This window comes from Carassius auratus, chromosome 18 (assembly GCF_003368295.1).
Source record: "Carassius auratus strain Wakin chromosome 18, ASM336829v1, whole genome shotgun sequence".
NCBI lineage: Eukaryota > Metazoa > Chordata > Actinopteri > Cypriniformes > Cyprinidae > Carassius > Carassius auratus.
Window position 1 is genome coordinate 23495315 of NC_039260.1, and position 15196 is coordinate 23510510.

Consider the following 15196-nt stretch of genomic DNA (forward strand, 5'->3'; position numbering starts at 1 on the left):
GTTGAATTACTGAAATTAACTTTTCCACAACATTCTAATTTATTGAGATGCACCTGTGTGTGTGTGTGTGTGTGTGTGTGTATATATATATATATATATATATATATATATATACACACATAATGCGGTTTTGGTCCTCCCCTGTACGAGGTTTGTCTGTGAATGGGGAGTACAGATGAGCGCAGATGTCTTGTGTAACAGCAGAAACACAAGGTTCATTGAAGTCACATGAGAAAGCTCAGGGTCAGATGCTGCTTTCATGGCAGCGTTAAATGTCTCTGAATGCTTCCGAGTCTTTGCTGATCACAGAACAGGTTTAGGGCCGCTGTTCCTGGTGTCTCACAGCACAGACATCACAGTGTTTACACAGCCTTCAGACCTTTCAGTCCATTTGTTTGTCAAGGTGTAGGGTAACCAAGAGACATGTTACAACACACACACACACACACACACACACAGTGTATTAGTCAGCATATTTATTGATTCTTGTGTCTGCAGGTGAAGGTGCACACACACTTGTTAAACTAGAGTTATATTAATGGCATACCTGTCCAATAATATTCATCTCTCAATAGTAAACTCTTTCTACTTTGTTTTTTCTTTTCTTTTCTCCATAGGACTTAAAAGACCTGACACAGCGAAACGAGTGCCTAGAACTCAAAGGTGAGCTTAAAAAACCTCCTTATCTCAATGTTCAGTGTCTGAATGATCGAAAGTTCAGGGAGTTTTAAAAAGAAATGGTATATTTCCCATCTTCCAAAAATGAAAAGTCTTGGAAATTTGAGAAATGTTTCTTGAGCAGTAAATCATCATATTTTCATGATTTCTGAAGATTATGTGACACTGAAGAATGGAGGAATGATGCTGAAAATACAGCTGCGCATCTTAGAAATAAATTACACTTTAACAGAGATTCACACAGAAAACAGCTGTTTTAAACTGGAATAATATTTTAGAAAATAAAAATCTTACCATTTACAAACCACACAATTTTTACATTTAGGTATACATTTAAATTTACATTTTACACAATCTATGAATAAGGAACAGTTACGTCATGAGAATGCATTGAGATCACACACACACACACACACACACACACACACACACGTGCAGGTCTTCTGTTGAGTTCAACCTGTTAAGACTGGTTTGTGTCCTTGTTTGGTTTGTGTAGTTAATGGGTGTGTGTCCGTTGGCGAGCTGATCTCACCATCAGATGATTCAAGTTTACTGTAAATATGAAAGTAGCAGAAAAATCATCACTATGCGTTTGACTTTGATCAGTGTTTTTACCAAATAAAAGGATCTAAAGAGCCGTATCAGTGCAAAAGTTGCATCTAATATCTCTGTCTCTCTGTGTTTTCCTCTGTAGGAGAGAAGCTGGACTATAAATCATGTGAATCTCTGGAGGAGATCTTTAAGAGGGTGCAGTTTAAAGTGGTGGATCTGGAACAGACAAACTTAGACGAGGATGTGAGTGCTGCTCTTTTTTTTTTTTACCTCGTTGAGTTTCTTACCGATCTCATTTCCTGACCAGCTCTCTGACCGCGGGGTCATTCTTGGTCTGTCTCTTTCCATCTTTAAACCTGTCTGAGCTTCTGTTGTGACGAGTGCAGCGCTCTGATTTCTTTTATCAGTGCCGTTACATGATGCAGATGTGAGGCATGTGTCTCTGTGTGTGAATACATGTGTGCTGTTCTGACACGGTTTGTGTTTGTCCAACATAAACAGACATCAGGAGCTCTGGAGATTCAGACGGTTTCTGTTAGGTTACTTAAGGTCACTCCTGGCCTCTGACTACTGTGTTTGAGTTAATGCAATCATTTTGAAATAAATCATAAGTCGGGTGGATCTCAGCATCCTCCATACACACACACACACACACACACACACACACTCCTTACAGCTCATCTTAAGGGAGTATCAGTGTTTTTTTTTGTTTTTTTTTGGCTCTTTTGAAATAAAAGATGTGCTATGTACACATTCTAAGTCAATATTTATGCACGCATTTGTTTGTTTTTATTTATTCTAATTTAATTTGTATTTTTATTCGGGATGCAACAATACCATTTTTTCAAAACGATCCAATCTGATACCAGCAGTTTTTTTTTATCAATGTTGAAATTTTTTATGTCACTCTTTTGTGTGTTAATCACAATCTACTACATATAAACAACTTCATTTGAATGAAAAATAAATGAAAACATATAGAATCATAATCTATTACAAAAATACTATTATAAACTAGGTTAGTGGATAATTCAGCAGCAAAAAAAATGCACAATTTTATAAAAACTAGTGAAATATTTTATTTTGCAAATAAAAGAGAATAAGTCTAAAATCTGGTAAAATGTTACACATTGTTCTTTGTATTGTTATAAAATACATTCATGAAAAAACAAGTTTATACATTTATATAGATATCTAAAAGACGTTTCTTTTCAATGTATAGCACTGTGTAATAAAGGCAGCAACATATGATAGATAGGACAGAGCAAGAAAAACTATTAATAATCTTTTATTGTGCAGAAAAGTATTATAATACTAAAGGCTCCAGTATTGAGCGCCACAGAGCGCTTCTGCACATCCTGTGTGCTGAATGATGAGCTTGAAACAACACAGAGTCACAGTGTGCAGGAGACACGAACCGTTTCAAACGATTCAGTCCGATTTGGTGAATCGGTTCACTAAGAAGAACCGGTTAAATCGAACGATTCATTTGCGAACTGGACATCACTAGTACAAAGGCAAGAGATATTGATTCGCAGTGTATTAAATCTGTGCGTTAGTTTAATGAGCCTTTTCTTTGAACAGTTATAAACCTCAATTACTGTGCGCTCTTAAAGAGTTTCGTAGTTTTGACTGTAGTAACCGAACGAGAGAGACAGACTGAGCACTGAATGGAGGATGATAGACAGCCGCAGTGTTTTTCATTTATTTATATTTATCTTTATGTGATTTTTTTTTTATTGATTGCATTTCAATATTTTTGAATTATTTAATGTATTTTTTATTTTATTGCCCTTAATTGCTGTTCTGAGATCAGTTTCTCCTGCCCAATTTCATCTTCTCCTTTAAGTGTTGTTGGAAGCAGGTTTTGTCCCCGATGCAGAGCCATGATCAGCATGTTTGTTGTCTTGTTTTTCTGTGTCTATAAGTGTTTGTTGCACTCCTGCTGCTTCTAATCTTCTTTATCTTTAAACCCTCTTTATTATGAACTGCCTTGCACTTGTTCTTATTTTTTGGCTCCTCCAGAAACGTTGAGCCTGTCCTCCTCCTCTGTGAGAGCTCTTGTATGCAGACATTGTATTTATAGGGTGTGTGTGTGTGTGTGTGTGTGTGTGTGTGTGTGTGTGTGTGTGTGTGTTCAGGGTGGAGCTCAACACCATACGCTGCAGAGACCTGCTCAATTAAACACCGCTGAGTTTCACTTCTGTCCTCATTCTGTATGAGGGCAGAGCAAAATGTCTAGCATCATCTAAGGAAGTGATGATGTTTTTTATTTTATTACTAATGAAACTATTTGAAACAATTATACAAATAATACTCTTAGTTCCTAAATGGATAGTTCACCCAAAAATGCCCCTCATGATGTTCCAAACCTGTTAAGAACGTCAGTAACCAAGAATCATCTTGTTCCCCTTTTTAAAATGTTTGAATCCAAGTGAAGAAGATATTTTGAAGAATGAGTTTCTGGTCTCAACTGACTTCCATACTTTTTTTTCCCATACTATGGAAGTTAATGGGAATATAAGATTATATAATTTATATATATATATATATATATATATATATATATATATATGTATATGTGTGTGTGTGTGTGTGTGTATATTTTCTACTTGTTACTTTAGAATTTATTATTTTTGGGAAAAAAATAAATAAATGTTAACTCTTATGTCTGTTTGATTGTACTGTATCATATCTCTCTCTCTCTCTCTCTCTCTCTATCTCTCTCTCTCCATCTCTCTCTCTCTCTCCCTCTCTCTCTCTCTCTCTCTCTCTCTCTCTCTCTCCTCTCTTGGATGTTGTGTCTCATCTTGTCTGAGATCACTGTGTGATTCATGCTGCTCAGAGGACAGTGTAAATCTCTAGTGTAAAGATGCTGGAAACAAAACCATGTTTTCTCTTGAGGCACACATATATACATAGACATGTGCACATGTATAGACATGCAGACTAAATCTTAGCACTTCTATGGGACACATTCTGGGGCTTTATCCTGAATAAAAAAAATGCATACATCTTCAAATATGCCGTGGAGAATCACAGAAAGTGACCGAATTAGGTTTTATTGTGGATTTTTTTTTATGGAAAGCAAAAATATAGCGAAATTCGGATTTCATTTTTATTTATCGAATAATTAGAGCAGAATGACTATTCGAAAGTTCGACTATCTGTGCACACCCCTATAATCAAGGTTTACATCATATCTTAAATCCAGTACAATTTCACTGCCAGGTTTCCTCATCAACAGTTTCTCACTCTTGTGGGGTTCCTCAAGGGTCTGTCCTAGGGCCATTCATTTTTTTAATCTGTACATGCTTCGACTTGGTAATATAATTAGACATATTTAATCTTGTTTCATTTCTACGCTGATGATTCTCAGTTATACATTCCATTAAAAAATTGATATTATTCGCAGCCTCTTATGGACTGTCTGAAGGATTAAAATATGGATGAAAAATAATTTCCTCCAGCTAAATAATGAAAAAACTGAGGTGATTATTTTTGGTCCCTTTAAAACCAGAAACTCTGTAGTTAGACAGTCTCACTCCATATGTTAAGTCCCATTCAAAACATTTAGGTGTTATTTTTTTTACTCTGAGCTTTGCCTTGAAAAGCAAATTAGCTTAGTTGTTAAAAACAGTTATTATCAATTGAGAATAATTTCTAGACCTAAATCAACACTTTCCTTTCAAGACTTGGTGAAAAGTTAATTATGCATTTATCACATCACGACTGGACTATTTTAATTCCTTATACCTAGGTTTTCAGTTCAGTTGCCACCTGACATTGAGAATGCTCTGTCGGTTTCAGTTTTTAAGTCTAAACTTAAAACACATTTTTATTCTATGGCCTTTCCTGATTTTTAATTTCTGGATTATTGTTATCTTAGATTTTAATTTGTATTGTATTATTTTATTTTATACTTGTGCTGTATTTTATGATTGTTTTGTACAGCACTTTGGTCGTCAGTGTTGTGATTTAAATGTGCTCTATAAATAAATTGTACTTACTTGTCACAAATTAATAAGTCATAGGAACAAATTAACAAATTGCTGTGTCACCTGCAAAGTACACAATATGTAATAATTATCTGGTGAAATTACTTGGTTACTACATTTCTATAGCTTTCCGTGTTGAACAACGTGTTGTTTATATTTTGATGTACTTTTAAAGTTTAAATCACATTAAAGGCCTAATTTGTACATGGTAAATGAATCATGATGCATATATATTTGATCACCGTCACTCACAGACACGATTAATTTTTTCTGACAGTTTAACTGAGTTATTGTCATGTTTTATTTAAACCATAACAAATAATGTAAAGGTGTCTAAATAAATTTTAGTTACACTGTGTGTGTGTGTGTGTGTGTATATATATATATATATATATATATATATATATATATATATATCTTAGTAACATTATGACATAAAACATTTTATGTATATGAAATGAACCGGCTGATGAAGTAGCAAAGGTTGAGAACTGTATAATTAATATAGCTATTTTAGTTGTTATTATTGTTATTTTAGTTTAAATTGTTATTTTTATTTGTATGTCAATTTTTTTTAAAGATTAAATTAAATTATTATAATCATTATATTGAAAGGATCTTGAATGGTTTTAATGATGCTATTGAATTGTTTTTGCCATGTGTATAGCCATTGTTGCTGACTTGGTATTAAATCATAAATCAGTTAAAACATACAGACATGTATTTTCCCCCCTCATCAGTTTCTGAAGCAGGTTGTTATTATGGTAACTCAATGTGTCTGCATTTGATGCTGTTTTGCATCTCTTTCATGATCTCCTTCTGCTGAATAAACACAAACAGACTGCTATTAATTCTGAAATGCTGTGCAGAATAAACATTGTTTCTTTCTCTCTCTCAGGGAGCGTCTGCTTTGTTCGATATGATCGAGTACTATGAATCCGCCACTCATCTCAACATCTCCAGCAACAAGCACATCGGCACACGCGGCTGGCAGGCCGCCGCACACATGATGAGGAAGGTGAGGCTTGAGTTCTGCTCCGTTCACACTTTACTGACGAGCTGATCTCCTCATGTGTGTGTGTGTGTGTCCAGACGAGCTCTCTGCAGTACCTGGACGCCCGTAACTCCCCGCTGCTGGATCATTCGGCTCCGTTCGTGGCCAGAGCGCTGCGGATCAGCGGCAGTCTGACCGTCCTGCACCTGGAGAACACCGGCCTCTCAGGACGACCGCTCATGCTGCTCGGTAACACTGTGGACATTAACCCTATAAAACATCAGCAGATTTGAAAAAGTGTTTCTAAGTGCTTTAAATGGCCTGCATGATAAACAAAAAAACCTGTTTGTCTACCAAAGGGCTTCTGTCATAGTGTGTGCTTTTTAGCATGTAAAATGCCTTTTACGATAACTGTACAAAGGTCCATTTGCAGCTTGTATGAGAGTTTTTCTGTTGAGTATCATGCATCAGGCTTTTTATGCTTTTATAGTTTGATATAGTGAGAATATGAGGAAAAACTTGTCATTTATTCAGAGACTCAAACTGAGCAGGAATATGTAGTTTGGTGCAGATATATGATGAAATTATGATGCTTGTAATTTAAATCAATACGATTTTATACATATAAATGTCAGTCATCATTCTATATTTCCAAAAACACGTCTTAGTAAGATATATATATATTTAAATGCTTAGTTTAGTGATCAAAACATAAAATGCATATGTAATACAGTAATGATTGAGAGATTAACAAATTAACGTGCCATTAAAAGCCTGATGATCATATTTATGACTTTATTTAATTAAAAATAAATGTTTATATATATGATGGATAATCAAGTAAACCTTTAGTCCAGTAATTGTTAATTTTGAAATGACATTACTTGATTAAAAAAATCTAATCAAATCAAAATATTAATCAGACAACAAAAGGCATGTGTAGATTTTGTTCAATAGATATTAGAGGCTTTAAAAATGCATGCATCATAAGATATATATTAACAGTTTTCTCAAAATGAAATGTGAATGAAGCAGTTAAAAAGCGGTTTATTTCATACATGTGTTCAGCCACAGCACTGAAGATGAACATGAACCTCAGAGAGCTGTATTTGGCTGAAAACAAGCTGAACGGTCTGCAGGACTCGGCTCAGTTGGGGAACCTGCTGAAGTTCAACTACAACATCCAGATTCTGGACCTGAGGAACAATTACATCCTGGACTCAGGTCTGACCTCGTCCTCTCTCCAGATCTCCTCCGTGTCTCGCTGATTGGTCTCCTGCTTCAGTAGCTTGTCGTTTAACTCTCTGTGTTTGCGTCCGCTCGTTTCCTCAGGGTTGGCGTATATATGTGAGGGTCTGAAGGAGCAGAGGAAGGGTTTGGTGACTCTGGTGCTCTGGAACAACCAGCTCACACACAATGGCATGGGATACCTGGCCGCCGCTTTGGTAAACACACACACACACACACACACACACACACACAACTGTGTCACAAACGTTTCCATGAGAAAATACACATCTTCAGGGCTTATTCTAACCAAGAGCAACACAACGAACACAGCGAAATCGCCAAAACTCACACTGCAGAGTTATTTATATGAACCAGTAATTGACTATTCTGCTTATTTACAGACCATTTCTGAAAAATGGAAAATATTTGTTGACTTTATAGTTGGAAATAGTGCTGCAAGTTAGATATACCTACATATCATCTACATATCTCCAATAAAAAATAAAAAATAAACCTACAGGGCAGAAGAAAATTTAATTTCTGGTCCATAATAAGCATTATTTTGACTTATTATCTTTTATTGTGAAAATTAACACTTGAGCAGGTGTTAAAACTCGAAGTTAAACTTGAAATAGAAATATTTTGTAACATTATAATAACATTTATGTTCACATTTGATCAATTGATTTATTTGTATCCATGTTGGATAAAAGTATTAACTGAATAAAAGTATTACAATATTTCAGTTTCCACAAAAAATATTGTGCATCACAGCTGTTTCCAACATTGATAATAATCAGAAATGTTTCTCGAGCAGTAAACCATCATATTTTCATGATTTCTTAAGATCATGTGACACTGAAGACTGGAGGAATGATGCTGAAAATACAGCGGAGCATCACAGAAATAAATTACACTTTAACAGAGATTCACACAGAAAACAGCTGTTTTAAATTGAAATAATATTTCACAGTATTACTGCTTTTAAATAAAAGAATGCAGCCTTGAAGAGCTTAAGATCTTCTTCTAAAAGACCGTAGTGAACAAAAGACGATTCTCTTTAGCCTCATCGTATAATGACCCATAATGCAGCACATCCAGCCCAAACACACGAGATGAGCTCAGCTCGTTCACTCAGATGCTCATTAATACTGTGCATGTCTGCCAGCTGCTGACCATGCAACGCTCAGGTTTACGTGTGTCCTGCCGTCGTCTTGTTAATTAAGGACAAAACACACACACACACACATTCTCACAGCCTTGTGTTTAATGTACTGCAGTCCGTGCTGGTCTTCGCTTGTATCATGAAAATCTCTCACTGCAGAGTTAATCCACTTTCAGTTTTTCTGTGTTTACCGATCCGTCTGGTGTGCTCTCTGTTGCTGTAGCCTTTCACTCAGAGTTTGGAAACGCTGAACCTCGGTCATAACGCAGTGGGGAACGAAGGAGTGCACAAACTAAAAGACGGACTCATAGCGAACCGCTCCATCCTCCGGCTGGGTCTGGCCTCCACCAAACTCTCCTGTGAAGGTGAGATCGGGGACGAAGTGTGAAGCTACTGTCATGTAAATAATGAGTTAGTTTCTTCTAATGCAAAGTTTAGAGATGGGCTTGTGATAAGCGTGTGTGAATGTGTGATAGGAGCGGTGGCTATCGCTGAGTTCATCGTTGAGAGTCCGAGGATCCTCCGGCTGGACATGCGTGAGAATGAGATCAAGACCGGAGGCCTCATGGCTCTCACGCTCGCATTTAAAGTCAACACATCGCTGCTCCGACTCGACCTGGACCGAGAGCCCAAGAAAGAGACGGTGAGCGCTTGTTACATGGGAAAGGATTTCCCTGCATGTTTACATTTATTCTGCTACTGCAACTCTTAACATGTCACAACGTGGGTTTATTCGGACGTTACTTTCCATTCTCATTAGATTTTTTCCTTTTTTTTTTTTTTTTATCTCACAGCATACAATGTGCATTAAAAGTGTAAGGTCATATAAGACCATTTTAATGGAGTTTAAAACTGTTTGAAAATCATGAATGCTCATTGAAGTCTTCTTGTGGCCTTCTTTATATATTTAAATAAATGTACATATCGCTGTTTATTACAGTATGATGTTATATCGATGTAAATATATTCAAATTACAAGTTATATATTAGTATATAATATTTACTGATTTTATATTGGTTTTCAAATGATTTTATATTTTATATTATATTTTTTTATATTACCATTCAAATGATTGGGGTCAGTAAGTATTAAAAAACTAAATAAATAAAGACTTACTCAGCGAGAACACATTACATTTATCAAACGTGACCGTAATGTCATTTATAATGTTACAAAAGATTTCTATTTCAAATAAATGCTGTTCTTTTGATCTTTCTGTTCATCAAAGAATACTGAAAAATTAAATGTATCACTGTTTCCACAAACATATGAAACTGTGTTCAACATTGATGATAATCAGAAGCAGCAGATCCTCATATTAGAATGATTTCTGAAGATCATGTGACACTGAAGACTGGAGGAATGATGCTGAAAATACAGCTGTGCATCACAGAAATAAATTACAGTTTTCTATATATTCGCATCTATTTTTAAATTGTAATAACATTTCTGTATTTTTGAGCAAATAAATGCAGCCTTGGTGAGCACAAAAACATTTAAAAGTCTCCCCAAACTTTTTAATCCATACTGTATATATATATATATATATATATATATATATATATATATATATATATATATATATATATATGCAATAGATTGGATACATTTGTTTAATTAACTAGACTTAATTATATGCCTCACTGTTCATTACATGCATGAACTTTTCATTGCATAACTGCACGCTATCTGTTTTTGTCTCACAGGTGAAGAGTTTCATTGAGACACAGCGCGCCCTGCTGGCAGACATTCAGAACGGCTGCAAGAGGAACTTCATCCTGGCCAAAGAGAAGGAGGAGACGGAGCAGAAGATGAGGCTGTCGGTTTCAATGGCCGAGATCGCCACTGAGGACCAAACTCAAGAGGATGAAGATGCATCTGCAGAGAAAATCGAGGAAGAAAACCCCACAGATCAGGGAGACGCAAACGATGAGGGCAGTGTATTTGACAGCGAAGAGGTCAAAGATCAAAAAACGACACTACAAGACGACTCGGACTCTGACACCGAGGATGAGGACGCAGTGGAGGAGCCGAAAGCTTCTGCAAACACCACACCTCCCATAGAGATTCCTGCAATAAACGCCTGTACGGCCGTGGCCTCGACGCCTCCTCCACCAGGATCTCCAGCGAGAATAACAGTGACCGAAGCCAGCCCTGTCCCCGGATCCCCAGCATCTCCTGGACGCTGCATTTCAGTGTCTAGCCCTGGCAGAGGACGCAAAATCTTTATGGTAACCCGTGTGGAAAGCCCTCCGGAGCAGCAACAGATGAATGCATTTGGGAAAGGCGTCAGCGAGAGGGCGGCAGAGAGCCAAACTCCCACACAAACTGATATCAAAGCACCTTTAGATGCACCATCAAACCAAAAAGCATCTGAGCTCAGCACGTTAACATCACATGCAGAAACAACACCAGCACCTGTTCAACCGCTCAACGTGTCTTCACATGATGAGCAGGAGAATACGAAGGAGTCTTCACCAACAGGAATCGCACCGGAACCTTCTACGCCGTCTGAAAGCCAGAAGGACGCCATCGTTGCCGATCACTTGATTGTAGATACAAACATAGAAACATCGCACAATGTAAGCGAGACGTGTTCTCACACGGAGCAGAAACAGGACACACAGCCATCAGTTTCAGGACAATCCCGAGATCCCGAGACGCTAAAGCCAAAGGTCGCACCATGTCCAGAACAGCTGGGGGAAGTTCATCCAGGTGCTAACGGAGGAGAACGAGTGCAGTCAAGTGAGCAGCAACAGGCCACTCACGAACCCCTCGATGAGGACGACTGTGCCCGGGCGGGATCTCCTGACCAGATCTCCACAGAAGAAGCTGAAGGTCATCCGGCTGGGAGTATGGGAACAGCGCTGCCCAACGGGCTCAAGCCAGAGTTTGCCTTTCACCTGCTCGAACCCGAGGGACCCAAACCAGCCAGCTGCATTATGGAGCATGGTGAGTTACACTGGGCCACCTCATCTTCCACAATATCGGATTCAATTACATTTACATTTACTCTTTATACCAATCCTGATGCGACTAGATGACATGATACAATATTATCTGTCGGGGTGTAACGGTTTGTCACGGTTCTGCAGTCACCGTTTTGGTACGGTTCAGATGTGTTATGTTCGGGGGAATTACTATATTGTTAAATAGAAATAAAGAAAATAAGAACAAATTGTCTAATTACAAGCAAAAGCACAAATAAATACAATAAAGCAAATATACAAATAAAATAATCAGGGTTTTTATGTAGGTCTAACACTTGTTTTAGGTACAGGGATTGAATAAAGTAATCGAATGTAAAATAAAATTGCATGTTTGACTATAAATTAGAGCCTGACAGATACAGGTTTTTGGGGCCGAAACCGATATTAGGGAGTAAAAAAAAGTCTGATTTTGATATATCAGCCGATATTCATTGTGTGTATGTTATTGTAGACAGTAGATACACACACTTCCCATTCGACTGTATATAGAATACAGTATATATGGCAATAAAAGCAACAATGTTTGTCCGTGACAAGTAATGTACAATGCTATGCCATAATAATAACATGCTTGTTCATCAGGCGGATTCAAACCGATAATACCATGAATTTTTGAGTCTTTCTGAGTGATTCATGAACTAGCTCCATAATGCGATTATTCAAAAATAGAAAATAAATCAGTATTGCAATGTTTTATATTTAACTACACATTTAATATTGAGACTGATATCATGCAGGGCATTGTTTGAATCATTTTTACTCAGAAATGCTGATTTAGGTAAAGATTCATCAAACCGATATTTATTAGTCTTTCGGAGTAATTCATGAAAAACACAGGTCCAGTTTCTGTATATTTATATAGTGAGTCATGCTTATTCGTAAAAGTTCAGAGTTCATTCATTTGAAGATTCATCACACCGATTCAAACCGATAACATCTGAATTTATGAGTCATGATTAGTGAATCAAGAATAAACTGGCTCATTTTCTATATATCATATATTATTATATTATGTATTATAATTTGTGATTCTTTGGGGGTTAGTAATGAAGAAATACATACTCATAACAGTAATTGTCTCGTGAATCAGATTATGCTGGTCACATTGTACGTTTTTTTGCGTGCAGCTTGTGAAGACGATTAAATAGAAAGAAGGGTTTTTTTGCTATTAATGCCTGTTCACGCCAAGGCTAATATTAGACACACCGTGAAATTAACTAATTTAAATCTCTCTGCTGAAAATTTTTGTTGGTTTGAACAAGTGTTTACCTTGTAGTATTTGTTTGTTTCATCGTATCACATGCTAAGCTCAAATATTGATGCTTTTGCATCGTTTAGTCGTATTGGACTAAGCTGTGAGCGAGAATTTATGAATATAATGAAAGCACAAAGACATGTGATTATTATAGTGATTTTGAGCATGCAGTGAATGATTCGGTGTGTGTGTGTGTGTGTGTGTGTGTGTGTGTGTGTGTGTGTGTGTCAGTGAGCGTGACCGCAGAGCTGAGCTGTGGGCAGGATTTAGAGGAGCTTCTCCTTGATGCCAGTCTGGACACCAGCAGAGATGCACCATAATGCTGTAACCAAGGTAATGCAAGGAAATTCCCATGTTTCTGAAGGAATTCCTGGAATTATAAGTCAGGTAAAATGAACCCTTAACCCGTCTTTGTCTCTTCTCAGGATCCACACATGCAGAGAGAATCAGAAGGGCCGGTTTGTTCTTGGCAACATGGCATTCGCTCATATTCCTCGGGTCTCTTTTTCATGTCTTTTCCACTAATTTTCCAATCGTTGCATCAGAACACAGAGGACTCCCCTTCCCTCCAGTGTCCAACTTTGATTGAAATTAGGAAAATCTCTTCTGCGATTTAAACATTTGCCGTAAAGTTATACATTCGCACAGTTACCAAAGACGCACAAGCAGAGAAACACACACACACTTGCTAACCGGCGAATTTCTTCTGTTCCTCCCCGTTACGCTGTCGACTGTGGCTGCCCCCTGGTGGACTGGAGGCTGTAATGCAGCACAGAGACTGACCGGCTGAAACACGCGAAGACATTTCATTGGTTTTGGCTTTGCGATACGGTCACACTGTTTGATGAGAGCGTCGTTGCGTGTCTCTGTGTGTGTGCTTGTTGTTATTAAAGTCTCGTTAACACAAAAAAAGACTTGAGATCTGCTTTCCGTTGGTTTCTGCTGCTCAGGAATCGGTCAAAACACTCACTTCTGATCTCAGATCTCACCAGGTTCCCTTCATCAACCAGCCTCCGAAACCTGCAGGAACGTGTGGAACAATTTAGCGAGTCATCTGAATGATTCGGACATCTGAACGAAGCTGTACGCTTTTCACGCTCTCTTACTATCTCAAACACTCATTCTGTCTTCCATCGGTAAATCCCTGTGCGTCTCTGTACGTACCCATCCGAAGACAGGACAAGACACGTTTGCCTTTAAACCTTTTTTCAGCTCTTTATTCTGGCTGCTTGGCTGAATCAGTTTGTATTTATTTTAAACAACCCGAGTCTGTTGTGTGATTTTATTTTATTATTATTTTCCTCTTCGTTTTCCCCATCTTTTTTTTTTTTGTTTTTTTTTTTTTTTTAAAGCTAACCCTTTTTGTGGGACTTTCCCCCTTTGGTGGTGTATATTTTCATATTCTATAAAGAGCAAATATTAAGTTTAAAGTTTTCCTATTTTGATTGGTGGGGGTTTGGGAAAGGTATTGATTTATATAAATAGGGCTGGAGCTCTTGGAGAAGAGTATATGATATAAACGGGGCGAGAAATGAAGGCAGTAGGAGTGCCGGAGCACAAGACATCATGAAGAAAACACTACGCTTGTGTGAAGCTGCTGCCACTGGAGACACTAGAGACGACACTTTACCTCGAGAGACGTCGCCATCGTCAGACTAACGTGTGATTCTAGGGCAAACGAGAAGCTTGTGAGATCTTGAGCTGATCAGTGTAGTACTTTCCACCATTCCAGGCTTCTGTGGTTGGTGCTTTTCAGTCTCTCTCTCTCTCTCTTTAACGTCTGGTTGATGTCGACTCTGACGTCTCTCTGCCAGGCTTCAGAGAAGCTTTGCATCTACATCCAGATCGTCTTTGACCTTGAAATCAACACTTCTGTGCTGCTCCCCAACCCGATGTTTGTAATGCTTTATTTTTAGTCATTTTTAAAATTACCTGTTAAATTAATCCAACTGTACTGGTAAAAACAAAGAGATGTGTACGGCTTTTCCCTCTCAAATAAATGCATGTAATGACAAAAACAGCACGTGTGGTTTTTATAAAACACCTTTCCTAATTGCACCTGTTTGACATTGGTTTTGATATATGAAGTAATTATTTAAAAGTAAAAAGTGTGTAAGAGTGGATGAAGCCATTTTTAGCTTGAATGCAGTAGACTTTATAGTTATTTCATCTTTACAGCAGTTCTCTAAGATGCTTAATAATGCATTTCAGCGTTTCTTGCAGTCTCTTTGTAATTATTTGTGAAATTTAGTAGCAATTGCAGCGTTGTTCCTATGTTTCCCTCCAACATAAATTAATAAATAAATCAAAGCTGTGTATAAAATAGATTATTG

At 37.4% G+C, this 15196-nt stretch overlaps 1 protein-coding gene across 1 annotated transcript in view; it reads left to right on the plus strand.

The window, feature by feature from the left end:
• LOC113118706 (protein phosphatase 1 regulatory subunit 37-like) overlaps nt 1-14882 on the plus strand; it is a 40328-nt gene extending 25446 nt beyond the window's left edge. The window contains exons 3-13 of the mRNA XM_026288095.1: nt 618-663; nt 1373-1473; nt 6127-6246; nt 6321-6471; nt 7291-7446; nt 7555-7667; nt 8841-8982; nt 9094-9260; nt 10325-11570; nt 13095-13196; nt 13289-14882. Coding sequence (XP_026143880.1) covers nt 618-663; nt 1373-1473; nt 6127-6246; nt 6321-6471; nt 7291-7446; nt 7555-7667; nt 8841-8982; nt 9094-9260; nt 10325-11570; nt 13095-13183 — 2331 coding nt within the window. The 3' untranslated portion in view covers nt 13184-13196; nt 13289-14882. The remainder of the gene's footprint in view (nt 1-617; nt 664-1372; nt 1474-6126; nt 6247-6320; nt 6472-7290; nt 7447-7554; nt 7668-8840; nt 8983-9093; nt 9261-10324; nt 11571-13094; nt 13197-13288) is intronic.
• Nucleotides 14883-15196: the final 314 nt, after the last annotated feature.